The sequence below is a fragment of the Acinonyx jubatus genome, chromosome D4 (assembly GCF_027475565.1).
Source record: "Acinonyx jubatus isolate Ajub_Pintada_27869175 chromosome D4, VMU_Ajub_asm_v1.0, whole genome shotgun sequence".
Taxonomy (NCBI): Eukaryota; Metazoa; Chordata; class Mammalia; order Carnivora; family Felidae; genus Acinonyx; species Acinonyx jubatus.
This window is the reverse complement of record NC_069391.1, coordinates 88,246,844-88,264,735: the sequence shown is the minus strand read 5'-3', so window position 1 is coordinate 88,264,735 and position 17,892 is coordinate 88,246,844. Positions and strand designations below refer to the sequence as shown.

The 17,892-nt window shown below is 49.6% G+C and overlaps 1 protein-coding gene across 2 annotated transcripts in view; it reads right to left on the bottom strand.

Moving 5' to 3' along the window:
* Positions 1-17,892, bottom strand: part of SPTLC1 (serine palmitoyltransferase long chain base subunit 1) — a 51,659-nt gene that overhangs the window by 24,133 nt on the left and 9,634 nt on the right. The window contains exons 1-4 of one of the 2 annotated variants that reach the window (XM_053205348.1): positions 13,541-14,055; positions 12,211-12,304; positions 11,580-11,652; positions 3,542-3,674 (exon numbers count right to left, since the gene is read on the bottom strand). In XM_053205348.1, the coding sequence (XP_053061323.1) occupies positions 3,542-3,636 (95 nt within the window). In that variant the 5' untranslated portion in view covers positions 3,637-3,674; positions 11,580-11,652; positions 12,211-12,304; positions 13,541-14,055. Of the gene's footprint in view, positions 1-3,541; positions 3,675-11,579; positions 11,653-12,210; positions 12,305-13,540; positions 14,056-17,892 lie in introns of those variants that run through there. The other variant, XM_015082930.3, reaches the window with a different exon arrangement.

The following is a 17,892-nucleotide window of genomic DNA, read 5'->3' as shown; positions in this document are numbered from 1 at the left end:
ATTCCTATATAGACCACATCACGAGTCATAACACAAACTGCAACAAATTTCAAATCTCCAAACACTTGGAAGCTAAGCACAGCTTCTAAATAATTTGTGGGTCAGAGAGTCTAAGGTAAAATAAAATACGTTGAACTCAATGAAAATGAAAATAAACACATCAAAATGTGTGGGTCAAGACCACAGTAGTACTGGAGAGGGAAATGCAGAGCACTAATGTATCAGAAAAGAGGAAAGATTCAAGTCAACGATCAAAATTCCCAACTGAAGAACCTAGATGAGGAGCAAAGGAAACCAAGAGAGCAGAAGGCAGGAAGTAATGCAAGAAATCAATAGGGCTGAAACAAACAAGACAACAGAGAAAAGTCAATAAAACAAAGAGCTGATTCTTTGAAAAGATAAATAAAATGGACCATCTCTAGCAAAACTGCCTAGGAAGAGAGTAGACAGATTACCAGACAGGAATGAAATGGGTCGTCACTTCAGGCTCTGCAGACGTTAGAAGAATAAGGATATATTAAGAAGAATGCGACATACATATGTTTGATGACTGAGAAGAAATGTACCAATTCCTTGAGAAACACAAATCACCCCAACTCACCAAAGGGACACTGATAATTTGACCAGCTTTGTAAGTACTAAACAACTGATTTCATATTTAAAATACTTCCAAAAATTAAATCTCCGGGCCCAGTTGGTTTTACTGGAGAATTCTACCAAATAAGGAATTCACAACAACCTTATATAATGCCTCCAGAAAATACAAGAGGGAACACTTCCCAATAGATTTTATGAAGTGGTCTCCTGATGCCAAGACTAAAGTCTGAAAAAAGTAAACATCACTAGCCATCAAGGAAGGAAATGTAAACTAAAACCACAGTAAGGTATCTCTACACACTTGTCAGAATGGCTAAAATTAAAAAAAAAAAAAATAGTGACAATACCAAATGCTTCTGAGGATGTGGAGAAACCTGACCATTTATATACTATCTATGGGAATGTAAAATGGTACGGTCACCCTGGAAAACAAGTTTGGCAATTTCCTAAAAAACTAAATCTGCAATACCACGTGACCCAGCAGCTGAACTGGGCGGCATACAGCCCAGGGAAATGAACCTATTTTCCCAGAAAAACCTGTACAGAAATGTTCACAGTAGCGTTATCTGTCAGAGCCCCAAACTGGAAACTGAGATGTCCTAATAGGCGAGTGGTTCAGCCGACTACGGCGCCTCTGTACGACAGGATATGACCCTGTAACCAAAAGGAATGAATTCCTGATCCACACGATGTGGGTGGATCTCTGGAGAATTAACGCTGAGTGAAAAAAGCCGATCCCCAAACGTTACCTACCGTATGACTGCACTTGTACAACAGTCTTGAAAACACAACGTTACAGAAAGGGAGAAGGGATTAGTGGTTGCCAGGGGGTAAGGAGTGGGGGTGAGGGGTGGGGGGGGCAGGGGTGTGGCGACATGAGGGACCCTTGTGGTGGTGGAAACGCTCTGTATCTTGACTTTTTCAATGCCAACATCCCAGCTGTGAAGTAACCACTGGGGGAGACCGAGTAAAGGCCACACAGAATCTCTGTATTATTTGTCGTTAAGTGTCTGTGAATCTACAATTACGTCAGGGTACATGAGAGGAGCCTGGGTGGCTCAGTCAGTGAGCGTCCAACTCTAAAGAGTTCAACTCAGGTCATGACTCTAGGGTCAAGGGATAGAGCCCCACTCGGCCTGCTTGGGGTTCTCTCTCTCTCTCTCTCTCTCTCTCTCTCTCTCTGTCTCTGTCTCTCTCCCTCTCCCTCCCTCCCCCCCTCCGCCCCTCTCTCCTGCTCATGTGCACACACTCTCTCTCTGTCTAAAATAAAACATTTAGATATATAAAAAACGGATACACGAAGTAATGTGCACACAGACTCAGCAGAGTGACGGGCACAGACTTAAGTACGTGAACAGCCACCGTGCTGAGCCTACTACCGGCGAAGCTTTATTAGCGTTTACTAAAAAGAAGAAATACAGCCCTGGACATATGATCTACGCGTAAGAATTTATCAAAAACAATCTGTCGTATAATTTACTGAACACTGCCTCTAGTGTTCCTGCTTCCGAATGAATTCCGGGCAGAATACTTGAAATTATGAAATACTTGAAGACAGAGACACTTGACCTTATGTATGGGAGAATCATTAAGTTGCCTCACTGACTAGACACTGAAGCTCTAAGCCACTGGGCAGGGCAGCTGGACGTGAATGCAGCCTGGGTTTGGCGGCCGTGAGAAGTACAGGATTTGGGATGTGAAGGAGGAATCTCACAAGTTCAGCTGCAGCTTTTTTGGGGCTTAGGATTCACGAAAGGATTTCAAGTGAGGCTGGATGACACCGTACTTGCCACAACTAGGCTTCTACTAGAAACCTAGGGCTATGGTTTAAATCGGCAGCTCTCAAGTTGTGAGGAGTCTGACTTTTTCACTACGGATATGACGTTCATAAATGCCCTGCTTCCACAGTCAGGTCGGGAAACCCTCACCCTGACGCGGCCACAGGCCGGTGCCCTGGCTGCCGCAGGCTGTGGGGAGGAAAGGCACACTTGTCCTGGAGCCCGGGCAGGGCCAGCGCGGCCGCGTGAGTCCCCCCAGGGAGAGGCCGCAGGGCGGTGCGGGCGCCACAGGAGGCTGGGCCCCGAAGCCTTGTCACTCGGACCCTCTTCTAAGCTCCGACCTCTGTTCGTTCGCTTACCGAGCTGGTGCTCACAGAGCACGACGAACGGCAAACGCCAGGGGAGGCAACGCACTAGTACACCCCGCCGGAAGGGCCACGGGGGAAGCGGGGTGGTGGGTGCAGTGCGGGTGCCCACATGTGTGTGCGGGGGGGGGGGGGGGCCGGAGAAGCACAGGGACTCTGAGGGGCAGTGTGAGTACCCACGTGATCATGGATCACACAAACACCAGACTCCTCTGGCTCCAGGATCTTCTCCCATGCAGCGGGAGGCCTCGGCCTGGTCTGAGAGGCTAGGGAAGGCTTCCCCGCAGAGGCGAGGCATATGCAGGGTGAGCAGGAACAGAGAGGAGCGGCAATGTTCTAGGCACAGGAATGGCGTGTGCAAAGGCCCTGTGGTGAAAGGACACTAGCACAGGAGGCTGACAAGGCTACAGCACGAATGCCTGAGGAAAAGTGTACAAAATGAGCCTGACAAGGTAATCTAGAGTGCAGTAGTAGTTTGAGCAACCAGGTGGGTGGTGATCACGGACCCTTCAAGAACACTACCATCCTGTCAGAAGAGAGATCGCTGGCCTCACCCGTGGTAAGCCTGGCCTTGTGGACGTCAATAAATAAAATCAATAATTAAAAACACTTTAGGCATCCTTACAGTGAGAGTCTCGTCAATTCCGTACAACCACTTCGCTGAAGTTACTATATATTTCTTTACCAAATAAAAAGTCAGGATTATCTAAGGCAGATGACCTCTAACAAAGGCATCCTCCGGGAGGATCACCGTCATTCCCAAAGGAAGTCTGCCCAGAAACGTGGGTAAAAGTTACTCACACAAACACAATGTCCCCTCTCTTGGAGTACGCAGGAATAGCGCTGGCGATGGTGGCAAATCCGTATGAGTAGATAATGGCTTCTTCCGTCTGCATAAACTTTGCCAGGCGGTCTTCCAGGTCCAAGTGCACATCTACAGCAAGACGTTAAATGGTTAAGACACCTTCTAATTCCTCTTCTTTAAGCAGAGGGTAGAGAAAGTAAGTTCAGTTTATTAAGTCTCGTTAACGATACCGTCACCTTCCGGGCAAAATGAAACTGCTTCTGAGTTATAAATGATGGGAGATCCGTTTAGATAACTCTGGGCCGAAACGATTTCTGAAATCTGAATGGGATCAGCTACGCCTCTGTCCCCGAAGCGTGCTGGGGGGCAGCTCCAACGCTGGGTTTCGCTTCTGCGTCAGCCAGCGCGGGGATTCGAGGCCCAATGACCACCTGCTCTGACTTCTCTCAGCCAACCGCACCGAGGCTTCACCAATGCGCGACACGTGAACCTATGAAAGCCTTTTTTGCATGTCAGCAGAAGGTACACGCCGGACATCAGGACAAGCGTTAGCCAGCTTCAAAAAGGAAACGTCAAAGAACCCACGTACTCCCATCAAGGCGGTGTTCCCTCGTCTACCAGCTTATTGGGACTTCCCTGTGCACCTGCTATCACTCCGCAGCACTGACTCTTCTGTTTGGACTTCTATTTAAGCGGACCGGGGACTTCAAACGTATGGCACAAAGAGAAATGCGGTGTTTTATAGGAGCCGCTAAAGAAGAATGTTAAGGCGGGAACACACTGCGCTCGCTACACTGGTACCTCTCTCCTCCCTGCCCTGCTTCTTGCAGCCGCTCACCTTCCCTGGCCCTGCCACGAGGCTGAAGGCCCCGGCATGGAGGGCCCAGCAGGGTCGAGAAGCAACAGTGCACTGACCAGCTTTGCCCTGGGGCCCCAAAATGAGGCATTAGCTGGGAGAGAAGAGGACTTTTCAAACTTCCTTTAGCTCTTTTAACTACAGCAGGACCCAGGTCTGGAGAAGGAATCAGTCCCGCCGCGTGCCCCGTGCAAGCACTCAGGAGTGCTACAGGAAGCATGCGGCCAGGCCCGCCAGCCCCGGAGCTTCAGGGGAGAGAGGGAAACCGGAGGTAGTAAAGGCAGACCGAGAGGCCACGAAGGGGAACACTGGCGCATGACTCAGGGGACCTGGAAGTCCGGGCAGTGGCGGGGGATCCAGAAGGGTCCCGGCGAGGGTGCTGCAGAGGGCGGATGGCCCGACAGAGCTATCCCAGACCACGTCAAGGCCGCATGCAGGGAGCATCAGTCCAGGGGCCTGCCCTCCACCGACCACGGGTCTCCCAGAGAGCAGGGAGTAGGAGGGATGCCCCACAGAGACAGGCGAGAAGCGGGGAGACACGAAGCCTGAGCGACTGAGATCTGCCAGACAGGATTTACCCTAGCTGGTTCAAGCCTGACCGGACTGAATACTCCCACCGTAAGGGATAAGACACACAGTCAGTGGTCAGAGTAAGGCTTCCACCACCTTCCAGACAGGAATAAGTGAGCTAAGTTAGTGTAGCTGTAAGAAATACGGAATCAACTTCTTGGCACATCTGAATAAAGTGTCTCAAATCTGTAAACCCACTCACTGGTTGATTAGGGACACGCTAACCTTATTGTGATGCTTTTTAATTAGTCAAAGAAAATTAAGAATGAAAGAAGTTTCAACTTCACAAGGGGTTATATTTTTAAAAGACGGGGGGTGTCCAATAATCTTCTCATTCGTTTATCAAACATGCAGTGACTGGGGCGCCTGGGTGGCTCAGTCAGTTAAGCGTCCGACTTCGGCTCAGGTCATGATCTCGCGGTCCGTGAGTTCGAGCCCCGCGTCAGGCTCTGTGCTGACAGCTCGGAGCCTGGAGCCTGCTTCTGCTTCTGTGTCTCCCTCTCTCTCTGACCCTCCCCTGTTCATGCTCTGTCTCTCTCTGTCTCAAAAATAAATAAACGTTAAAAAAAAAAGGCAGTGACTATCACATAAAGACAGGTGGTCCGACGAGCACGGGATCGGGGAGAAATACAGGGTTTCTGGCACCTGACAAAGCGACACCTCCAGGAGAGGCAGGGTGCGGCTGGCACAGGGGAGCTCCACGCCCGGGGCAGAAGGTTCGCGCCCTCAGCCCCCTCTATACTCACCAGTACCACACACGCGCCGTGATTTCAGACTGAAGACTGAGAACGCTGGGCTGGGGACGAGGGATGGGGTGGGAGCCAGCTACTGAGTGAGGGGATGGCAGGACACAGGTCCCCCCCCCCACCAAACCCCAATTTGATGGCCGGAGATGCAGAGTGAGGAACTCGAGAATGGAGCAGTACCCAGAGAAGAAAATAAATTGAAGCCCCCGGATGCACGTGCTTCTTAGACGATGCTACCGAACTGTGAACACGAACGGTCTCTCTCGCTCCGCTCAAGTGATGACAAAAAAACGAAACCCGCTTCTTCCTATTTGCAGGTAAAACGTACCCCCACAGGGCCTGTCACAAAAAGCACACGAAGGGCCGCCTGATTTCCATTACCAAAAGGTTACCGCCATTCAATAGAGCAGACTAGACATTCCACGACATGAACGTTCAGCCAGTCAGCGTGGAATCTTACAGTAACATTAAGAAGACCACCTCCCATTTGATCGAAATGGTATCGACAGGGTTCTGAGCTCTTCAAGCACAAGGTCTGTGACGCCCACGCCAGGGTCCTAGGACACGACCCTGACCCTGGCGCCGCCCGCGACGAGACGCTGCCAGTGGGATCTCTCAATCGGGACAAGAGAGAGGCAGGCGGCCAAACGCTCGAGAACAGGCCCCCCCCCCCACGCGGAGCGCGGGCGCCTCCTTCATCCCTAGAGCTGTGGCTCCTGCCCTGCAGGCAAGTCCCCGCCACCCCCACTTCTGATCAGAACAGGGCGGGTCCCCGCAGGAGGCCTCCTCCGAATCCCAAGTCTGCCCCACATCGTCCCCATTTAGCAGATGGATAAGCCGAGCCACAGTGAACTGCTCTCACCCACCAGGTCCATTTCAAAGGGAAAAAACATGCTATGGACACAAACGTTTTTGCCAACTACAAAAAGGACCGTAAATCATTCTGTAGACTCCACTTTAAATGGCTCATTTTTTTTTCACCGATTAGCGACAAGAAAGTGAACCAATCTTGGCTTACTTTCAGGGCTCTAAGAGCTAGTTACCCAGCTGATGAAAACTGTATGGTAGAAATATTCTCATCGCTGTGTATAAATACTCATGACCGTTTTTATGTCACTGCCGTAACGTGGTTAAGAAAATTCTCCACAAGAAGTCAATGACTTACTGAGTCTCGTCTTTCCCAAAAGTTTGAAAAAGACCGGGCTTTTTCTCCGGGTACCTAAAGACACTGGGTTTTTGCCGCCGGCAGCCTTGCAAAGCAGGTTTTGTGACAGGTGGGTACGGACAGCTGCCCTTGATGTGTGACAGCTACGCCGTGAGACACAGGGAGGGGAGGCAGCAAACAGGAAAAGGGCCGTGCTCTCCCGCTCCCGACGTCTGTCCTCCGTGCGGACGATCCAGTCCACCCGCTGGTGCCACCGGTTTGCACGGAGCGCGAGGAAGCGCACATCCTCTGCTTTGCCGCTAGGAACCAGCGCGGTGGGGACGACCGTGGAGGCGGGTACCCAGAGAGCCCGTGGGCCCTCCCCGTGCCCGCTGCCCTTTCTAGCACCTGCCCCGGAACCAGAAACCTAGAGACGGGACACAGGGCTGGGACAGGATGCCTGGCACCCAGGGTGGCGCCTGGCTGCAGCAGTCGTCCAGGGGGCTCCAGCTCTGGCCTCCCGCCTCCCCGGGTGTGGACCCAGGGCAGGCCTGACACTGCCCCGTGCCTCTCCAGCCCTCCTCTGTCAAACAGGTCACCGTCGGACCTGCCTCAAAGGATCGTTACCAGAACCACGAGTCACGGCCCATGAACACTCAGGAGAAGGCCTGGCATGGAAAAACCAATAAGCCGTTTAAGCGCTTGCACAGTTAAACCAGTATTTGTAGAATAAAAAGAGGTTTCCTTGTAAGAAGAAAAAAGCAGTTACACTATCTTCTACTTGAGTTGTCCAAACCCCGGATGTTTAAGAACTATCACGTTACAGGCACTTTTCTGTTTTATTCTAGTAAGAGCTATAACGGCTTTCTGGGTTGTTTGCCAAAGGAAAGACTATAAAACAGTCAACTTTAGAACAGTTTAAAAACAACTACGTTTTTTCTTAAGGCTTCTATACTTTAGTGCTTCACACTGTTTTTTTTTTTTTTAAATCCCTCGAGACTTGGACTTTTCTTAAAAGTACAAATAATATCAGTTATGCACTCATTACAACGTAAATACAGTGCTGAACGTTTTCCACAATGTTTTCACGTGCAGTATCTTCTGTGATTCTTACCAAAATGTTCTAAGCTGTGCAAACAAGGATTGTTCCCCTCCTACACTGCAAAAACAATCAATCCCAGACCGGCTGGTAAAAAGAAGTGGCAGATGTAGGAATTTTATGACCAAGTCTTCTTCCTGATAAAACATGCAGTCAGGGTTCGGCTGACGGCTTTGAAACAAAGCAAGAAAATATTCTGAAAAATAAACGAACGATTTACTTGTTTACGACTGGCTCTAGAACACAATTATCCCTCGCCATGAAACCCTGCCACTAATTGTGTTTTGATTTAGTTGAAGAGCAAAGAGCCAAGCAGGCATTGTATATGCAAAGCAGATTCTGGGAAACCAGCGATAAACCTCAGGCCAATGAGATCTGAGCCTATTCAAAGAAAACAAACAGAGAAGTTGGATAAGAGAAAGCATCAGAGTGCAGGGGACCTCATCAGCCCTACAGGAAGGGATGTACACTCTACAACCTGACAAATCCACTGGCTCTGTTCTCAAACACATTCAAACAATAAAGGGGAAGGTGGGGAGACTTCTCATCACTGGTCCTTAGGATGATAAGAACTTGCTGAGCAGCACTTGCCAGAGGCAGGACAACATCCAGCCTAAAAAACTAGATGATGTTTGATTTGTATGTTTGATTTTTTCTGCTGTTGATTTTTTTTCTGTATTAATCATCTAATATGTTACTATGAAATAATAATTTAAAAAATATTACATTAAAAGAAAATTATAATTTATAATATAAAGGAGATTTACAAGTGATTTACGTTTATTTTTGAAAAGTTAAGAGCTCAACAAAGAAGTAGTTTCATCTTTAAAAACAGACGTCTGAATGTGTTATTTCCAGGGGGAAAAAAAGGATGAAATTAAAAATAACTTTCTGGGGGCCCAGGGAAAGAGGCCTTTGGCCGCAGGGGCGCACAAGCAACTTCAAAGGAGAGGACAGGGGTCCTCAGTTTGCTTTGTTGGTCAGAGCAAAGGGCAAATATACCATAAATATTCAGAATAACTTAATTGTGGAGGTTTATTCTAGAGATTTAAAATTTAGCCTTCACTTACCTTAAGTACCTTCTCTGATCTTACCCAACACTGAAATTTCAAGGTAATTTAATGTAACTGTAATATAAGCAACTCCTTCCAGAATAAGGAAAAATATAAAAAACATACTGTCAGGGACATCTGGGTGGCTCATTCAGGTAAGTGTCCAACTCTTGATCCTGGCTTGGGTCACGATCCCAGGGCCATGGGATCAAGCCCCGTGTCGGGCTCCATGCTGAGCATGTGGCTGGGGATTCTCAATCTCTCTCTCTCCCCCACTCTCCCACTCATGCTCTCTCTCTAAAATAAAATTTAAAAAAATAATAATTACATATAAACTATCCTGTCGGAAAACCAGAACGTGAAAACGTGGACAATAGCCACACGAGAAAGAACAGAGGTGACAGGCGCGGACGCCTGTGAAGGAGGAACGACATCAGCTTACCAGAAGGACAGCGCGCTAGGACCCGGGTCCTGTTACAAGGCCATCACACCGCCAGCCCTGCCAGCCCGCCTCCAGCCTCCACACTGACGCCGCCGTCCGTCCGAACCTTCCGCTAGTTACCACCCGGGAGACCCGGCCGAGGACGCACAGTACAGAGGGGGTGACACACAGATGTGCTCATTACTCTGCCCCCGGGGACCCACTCAGACCCCTGAAAATCCAAATCCAGTTTAAAGTTCCAACAAAATCACTCCAACTGCAAGGCACGGAGCACGTGTGGGGTATGCCACCATCTGTTTGGGGAAATGTGTGTACGGAAGGGGTTTGCGTTTGCCGAAACAGGTCTCTGGAAGAATGAACAAGCAGCTGACTACTGACAGCAGCTGTCTTCTCTGGGGTAGAGACAATGGCGGGGAGAAGCCTTTGACTCTCTATATAAACCTTCTGAAATTTATAGCACGGGCTGAATTATTCCATCAAGAATATTAACTTACAAACCATCCACTACAGACCTCACGTTTGGGAGCCCGTGACAACCTATTAGGTGATCCAAACAGAAAGCTGACTGAGCTATTCTACCAGCTCTGGAAAAACTGGTTTGAAAAGCTGAAACATTTTTTTTCCATGACTGGATTTGGCATTAAATCTGCTATCTATCCTCTGAAATGAACTCTGAAGCAGGGGTCAAGGCCACATGTGCAAATAAAATCCACAAGAAAGAGAAGCTTGTAAGAAAACTACTTTTTTTTTTTTTTTTTTTACTACAGCAAGCAAACCATAGAAAATACTGTTGATCAGATAACAGCAAACAACCCCATAAAAAAATGCCTTTTCTAGTTTTCTAATACTATATCTCTAGGAAATAATTCCCTACCAATAAAAACCAAGCAAACCAACCGTGTTTGCACTAGACTGGGGCAAAGAGGGAGGCTGATCTGCGCTCTTGAAGTCTCTGATCTTCCCATAAGGACTCGCAGTCAGGATACTTGGTTTCTGGCCATAAGGCTGAAATTAACGAGCTGTGTGACTGTCAGGAAGTCAGGCAGCCTCTCTGAACTTTCTACGCTGCTTCTAAATGGCCGCAATGCTGGAATACAAGATTTTTTCCAGCTTAAGATGCTTGGACACCAGCTCTGTTGTCTGTTTCCAATAAAAATCATTTAACTTCTAAGCTAGCTAAGGAATAAAGAAAAGGTGTTCCCTTAAATAAAAACACCTAACTGTTTAAGTGAAAAAAAACCACACGAAGGCCTAGAAATGGAAGTACAAATAGAAGACGGAAGAGATTTCCTGGCTGTCTTCCCCACACGCTGACGCTGCTAAGCCAGGAAATTATTTCCAGTAACATCTTCATTTGAACAATTATGTAACGAGGAGGCTGCCCGGCTGGAGGCATGTCCCAGCCCCTCCACGGCGAGGCCTCACCTAGGTTCTGTGCCACACTGGAGTGTGGCAGTGACACGCGACGCCCCCACCTGCCTCAAAGGGACCGCTGCAGGCACCCCTCCCCACCTGTGGTGCGACTTCAGCCAGGCGGACGAGCTCGGTGCCCCCGGGCACTGGAGGAAGGCTACGAGGAAGAACCAGGTTCCTGCACGACTATGAAGAGCGGAGCCACCTGCCGTCACACACACAGACACAAACTGGGTCTCTCGGGGCACACGCAGCAGCAGCAGCAGCAGCAGCGGCGTGGGCCTCGCCCTCCGGGAGACGGTGCACCTAAGGCACCTGTGTCTTTTCTCGGTGAGCGACACTCAGTCTCAGACCAGGGCCCCTCCCGCCACGATGCCAAACACGGACAGCTCTCACCCACCCAATGTCACAACGAATTCAGGATGTCTTTCCCAAGGAGCTTTGAAATCAGATCGAGTCAATTCTTAAAAGCAGTAGTTTGGAGGTGCCTGGGTGGCTCAGTTGGTTAAGCATCCAACTTCTGCTCGGGTCGTGATCTCGCGGTTCATGAGTTTGAGCCCCACGTCAGGCTCTCTGTCAGCACAAAGCCTGCTTCAGATCTTGTCTCCTTCTCTCTTTGCCCCTCCCCTGCTCACATGCACTCTTTCTCAAAAATAAACATTAAAAAAAAAAAAAAAAAAGCAGTAGTTTGGAAGAGAGGGCAGAAACATACCGAATGTGCCGTAAAACCCTCTAGGCCCGCAGGTCCCCACGCCGTACTTCCTCAAGGACACCAAAGCCGCTGCCTTCGTGGATGTAAGAAAAATCAGGTTTTAATAACATATCTTTCAGAGTTCAAAACTGGCATATCCTATTCTTCAACCCACATGGCAACCCCCCCCCCCCAACTTTGCTTCCTTAGAACCGTGGCCATTCTAACAACAGGATATAAAGAGCAGACACATGTAAAGATTTAGGGACAGAACTTAAAACGTGGAGAAGTTGTGTTTTAACCTATCCAAACTTGGTTAACTCAATGCCTTTATACTTTGTGGCGTTTCCAGGCAAAAGTCTGTCCTCCAAACAGCTTCCTGGCCCATACTCCCAAATGGAGATGGACTGGGTTCCCAGACGTGCCTCCCACGACTACCTGGGCCGCCTCCCGCGGCTCTCTGTGTGTCACCGCCACGGAGCCACGTCAGACGCCCGTATCGCCCACCCTCTGTCGAGACCAGGTTCCGGCTCTGCCGGGTGACAGTGACGACACCAGCAGCAGAGAGCGCCCTTCCTGACGCCCTCCGTTTGTCTATTTCAGGCCCAGTTTCGCAGGGAATCCTGCTGCCTCCAGCGCGGGGGCCGCTTACCTTGACCCGAGGGTCATCCAGTAATCCAAGAAAATTAAACGAGGCGAAGTTTACACATTTTTTTCCATTCACCACAATGCTGTGGCTCGGAGGGCTGGGGAAAGAGAGGAGAGAGGTACCTGTGAACAGATGTTCACGTTACAGGGACACGGCACCACCCACCCTGGTGGCTCACGAGACACACAAGTGTTGTCACTCTGCCCGACCTGCATCCTCGTCTTCCAGCTCTTTTTGTTAGTTCTAACACGTACAGTTAGCAAATGGTACGTTAAAAATCGGCCATTAGCTCTATTCATATCAGGCTACTTTGTTCTACTTAGGTAAAAAAAAAAAAAAAGTGAGTGACAATTCCAACACAGATTAGTGGTAAATCTTTTTGATTTTAAAACTCATGAAGAAACAAGCAAATGAAGTACCTCAGAAAAAACTCTGGAATAAGACAAATAGGAAGGAAATCTAAAAACATCACCATCAAAAGCAAGAACAGGCAGAACGAGCTCTGGCCTTGTAGTTAAGTGGCTCAAAAATACACGTTAACTCTGGAAAGCCACCGAAAAAAGTACGCAGGGGTTCTGAAGTTAGTGCTGGATTACTGCTCGAGAGGTAGGGTGTGGGGCAGACAGGGTGGCCAGCAGCCCGGGAGCGCGGACCGGAGTTGGGCCGGGACAGGAGACAGCTACTGAGGCCACCTGCCACGCCCCCTGCTGACAACACTCCTCAAGGCCACGCTTCAAAAACACGGGGCCAAACCGGGGGTCACGAGCTAGCGAGGCCAACGTGGTCTCGACCAGGCTCTTGGGGCCGAAGGAAGCCGCGAGCCGAGCGGGACGGAGGCCGTCAGAGCACAGGCCCAAGGCAAGGACTGCGGCGCGAGCCTGCCTCAGTTGCACACGTGCACCCCTGTGCACACGCGCTGCTCTGGAAGACGCGCTGCCGTCAGAAAAGACTGGAAACACGGCTCTCGGGACGTGCAATCAGAACTGGCTTCTTATGCGAGAAACAGAACATGTGGGAACGCAGGGAAGGAAGACAACGGGCACTCGAAGTAAATTCACAGAAGTAGGTGAACCTGTACAAGAGGCAGGAGGACGCAGGGGAGGGCTGCGGTCAGCCAGACAGACGCCCTCTGCCTCTTGGCTCCTGGTGGCTCCAGGAGCTCGGGGACGCTCCTCGGCCGCTGGGGGTCTCGGCTTCTTCATCTCTAAAGTATGGAAGGAACCCACCTCTCAGGGTCATTGCTAGATAAGGGCCTGGCCCGTCACAGGTGCTCTCTAAATATTTCCCTCCCTCTTCCCTTTGGCCTCAGGGGCTTCTCCTTCAAGCCACCTACTCTGCTTCTGAATCCAGCGTTCATTCAGTCTCCTGCTTCTCGCCCTTGAGTTTCCCGGTGGTCCCGGTGTGGAGGTGCTGGCACCCACACAGACATGGAAAACCAAAACACGTGCGTGGACAAGTCTGTACTAAGGCTGCTGCTGGAAAAGTCACGGCCACTGTACGAAAACTAACACGCAATCAAACCGTCAAAAGGAAGTACGCCCAAAGCCCCTAACCACAGCCGGCAAGCTGCCAAGAGGCACCACGGCGTAGGGACACAAGGATCTTGTTTCTGTCCGGCACTGGGAGCGGGGAGGGAAACCAGTCTCCAGCAAGAAATGGAAGCTCACGCCTGTGCTCCACGCAGGCTAGCAGGAACGTCACACTGGGCACGTAACAAGGAACGCGGGAGTATGAGAACCTTCAGGGTCTCTCCCAGGAGCAAATAAAGCCAATCTAGAAAGACATCTCCATAATCAAGGCCTCAGAGGACTAGCTAGAGGAAACATAAAACCCTTTCCAATCCAAACTCACAACCTCACTATTAGTGAGAGTCAGTAATTTCAAGTGAATTTAGAAACAGGATGATGCTTTATCAGAAGGAAACTAGTATTCCAGAACCCCATTAACAATGGGTTGAGGGGGCGCCTGGGTGGCTCAGTCGGTTAAGCACCCTGACTCTTGATTTCGGCTCAGGTCGTGATCTCACGGTTTGTGGGCTCCGTGCTGATCGCGAGGAGCCTGCCTGGGGTTTTCCCCCTCCCTCTGCTCCTCCCCTGCTCACTCACTGTCTCTCAAAAGAAATAAACATTAAAGAAACCAAACAAACAAAAACCATGGGTCGGGTACCAGTGCCAGAACAGGCACCCAGAGCGAGGAAAGACTAGAACTCCAGAGAACTGTGCACACAAATACCTGTGAGTGACAGCAGCTGCCCCACAAACTACCAAATTACACACCTCTCTTCCCTATGGAGAAAAATAAACTTGGATAAACATGTACCCAGATTAATTCTAGACATATTAAAACCATAAAAGATGTTTTGGAAGACATAACAGATGAAAATGTAAAAGGATGTCCTTGTGACCTTGGAGTAGGAACCATTGCTGGTAAGTCCCCGAACACAGTGAGACCAAAATGGATGAATCTGAGTCAAAATGAAGAATTTTGGTTCGATGAAGACACCATACAGTCAACAGCCGGTGATAAAGAGATATACTGTACTTCAGTGAATCTAAGATGCCAACGGTAGGTTTTTGCCTACCGCCAAGAAAGAAAACCAGTGCCAACTAAAAGGTAACGTTCTGTCGTGTTAGAATTTTGTAGTTTACGTTTAATGAACACTTCTACTAGGTACGCTTCGACACAGATTTGTCCCAGTACGTCTGTACTTGTGAAAAGGAAAACATAAGCAGGGTAAGTCCATCTACACAGTCCTAACCTCTTCGCCCAAGTCTCCACTGTTCGTTCTCCCGAGTCGTGGATTTCACGGGTGTTCAGACAACACGCTCCCCCCGCCACCAGGAGGACCCCGTGTTGTCTAGGATGCTCCCCCACCATCTCTGAGGTTACCTGGCAGGTTAGTGTCCCCCACGCTCCAAATTCTGACGCCGGGACTTCCCTACTGGACTCAACTCATCTTTCCCCTGACCGAACGACAATTCTAAAAGCGAGCCGGGATCACCCACAGGCAGAGATCTGACAAAAGGACGTTCAAAGCCTTCGTCAGTGCAGCCTCTCGTCTCCGGCTTGGAGGGGTCGGGCCCCTTCCCCCGCCAACCGCTGATTTACCTGCCAGCAGCGTCTGTAACAACAGAAGTGCTGGCAGTGGGCACAGCCATGAGCAAGTGCTTGATACACAGGTGGGGACACCCCCCCCGTCACTGCTAACGACGGTTCTCAGCTGCAGGATTCATCCCCACTTCAGACGTTGTGAAACAGGAAAAGCAAAAAGAACGTGCGTCTTGAAGTCAACGTAATAGAATACTACCTCAACAAGTGACCACAGATTAAAGTCTACATGGTACACGGGATTCGTGCTAATCAAAAAACAGGCGAAGAATGCGGTAAAAGAAGAGGTGAGACATATGAAGGGGCACTCACACAAGGGGAAGACCCCGGCAGCTAGTCAGTGGACGAAATGATACTCAAAGGCTCCGACAATCAGAAAAATACAAAATAAAACAATGTTAGCCAACAGGGCTATGGGGAAACTGGACCCCATAGACTAACTCGGGGGAGTGGATGGGTGCATCACCATGTAGAGAAGTCCCCCAGGGAAATGAGACAGGCATGTGTCAGCCCCCCACTCCTGGTTCCAGAGAGAGTCCCCACACGGGGATAATCGCCAGATTTTTTGCGGCAGTGGGGAGTGGGGAGAGCTGAGATGCCCATCGTGACGGAAACAGCGAATACACAACCGAATGGCATGCAGCAGTCAGAGGAACTGAACAAGAAGTACATCGGGAGTCCCCGCGGCGTCTGTCTGCCCTGCTCTGAGGTTTCCCTGTTGTCACTTAACACCAGCTAACATCCTTTTTACTTGACTGTTGGGCTGTCTGTCCCAAAAGAACCAAGATTTTGATTTAGCGTATGTGCTCAGCACATTCCTAGAACATAGCAGGCACTCAAATGCATGTTCAAAAAGCAAGTGTGAATAAAAAATCAGAGTGAAGTCTGCAGCACAAAATTAAAAACATACATTCACAAACCGTTAAGATGTGGTTCCAAAGGCACTGTGCAATTAACAAAGGCAAACCCCAAGTGGACCCCGGATGCCAGGAGGTGAGGCTGGGAGGGGAGCGGCACCACTCAATGTCAATCACGGGAAGGACTGTTGACTACAGACCCTGACAGAATAAACCACCAATTACAGGCCCCAACAGGAGAGATGGACATAGCATCTCCTATAAAAAACTGACCCTCCCTGGACTTTCGCTTTCCTCCAGTGGACTTTCATTAAAACAACCCCTCTCGACTTCCTCCTCCTCCGAGAAATAACATTCTTCTCCCTTCTTTGCTGCACTTGCCTGTGGTTTAGCCGTAGCTTGCTGGTCCAAAATTGCAATCTTCTTTTATTCCCAAACAAACCCGTTTTTACTGGTAAAATAACTATTTTTAAGATCGATACATGCATAATAATAAAATGCATCATTTTAATAACATACAATGCGTAACATCAAGTGACGAGTGACGGCTCAATGGAAGTATTACAGTGGGGAGGAGAAGGGACGGAAGGAAACCAGAGAGGAGGTGCACGGAGCTGCCCTGTGTGGGCGCTGACCGGAGAGGAGAGGGTTAGCACCTGTGTTTACAAGAAGCCCCTCGTGGAGAAAAATAACACAGGGCCTCAAATGAACCAGAAGACAAGCTCCTGGCACATCTGGCTGAGAAAGGCACACAAACAAGGGAAACGTGACCCCACAGATGTGCCCCTGTACTCATCCGCATGCAAAGGACTGTGTGTGCTTTACATCTGCACGCTCAACATAATCCTATCAACTGCTTCCTGCCGATACATTGGAAAACATTAAGAAACGGACAATTACTAAATGACTGTAGCCAAAACTTCCTTTAAAAACTTTAAACAGCTTTAAAAGCTCACTGAAGGGGCACCTGGGTGGCTCAGTCGGTTGAGCATCCGACTTTGGTGCAGGTCATGATCTCACAGTCTGTGAGTTCGAGCCCCGCGTTGGTCTCTGTGCTGCCAGCTCGGAGCCTGGAGTCTGCTTTGGATTCTGCGTCTCCCTCTCCCTCTGCCCCTCCCTTGCTCTTGCTCTGTCTCTCTCTGTCTCAAAAATAAATAAAAACATTAAAAAACAACAACAACAACAAAAAACTCACTGAAGACGTTAAATCCAGGATTAAAAACCTAGGATCAACAGAACGCACACCACAACAAATACACACTTGTCAGAAGGCGGAGGAGGGTCAGTAAAGTACCTTCCAGACTGAGAAGGCCTTTAAGGTCGAAAAATGACACTGCTGACAGAGTTTCCTCAGGGCAACTTACTGACGGGGGTTGAGGCCGGTGGACAGTCCAAGTGGCATGCAGCCACTCTCGGCCCCCCCCCCCCCCCCAAAGCCAGACGACCCTAATCCCCAGCGTTTATGGAGCAAGGCCACAGTGGTGAGGTCACAAGGTAGTTCTCTAAACCAGAGCCTTCCGTACACCAGTGATCCCCACCCGCTACCTAAAGGGCGCCTTCTTCAAGGAAGATCGGAGCAGCCTTCCCCACTGCGGTACACGCAGCCCCGAGGGAGGGCACGCTGCACGGGCTGAAGATGGTGCCAGTGTTGTGAGCACTGCCACGGCACTGTGGCTGAGGAAGCGGTAAGACTAGTTACATCTGATACCAGAACCGGACC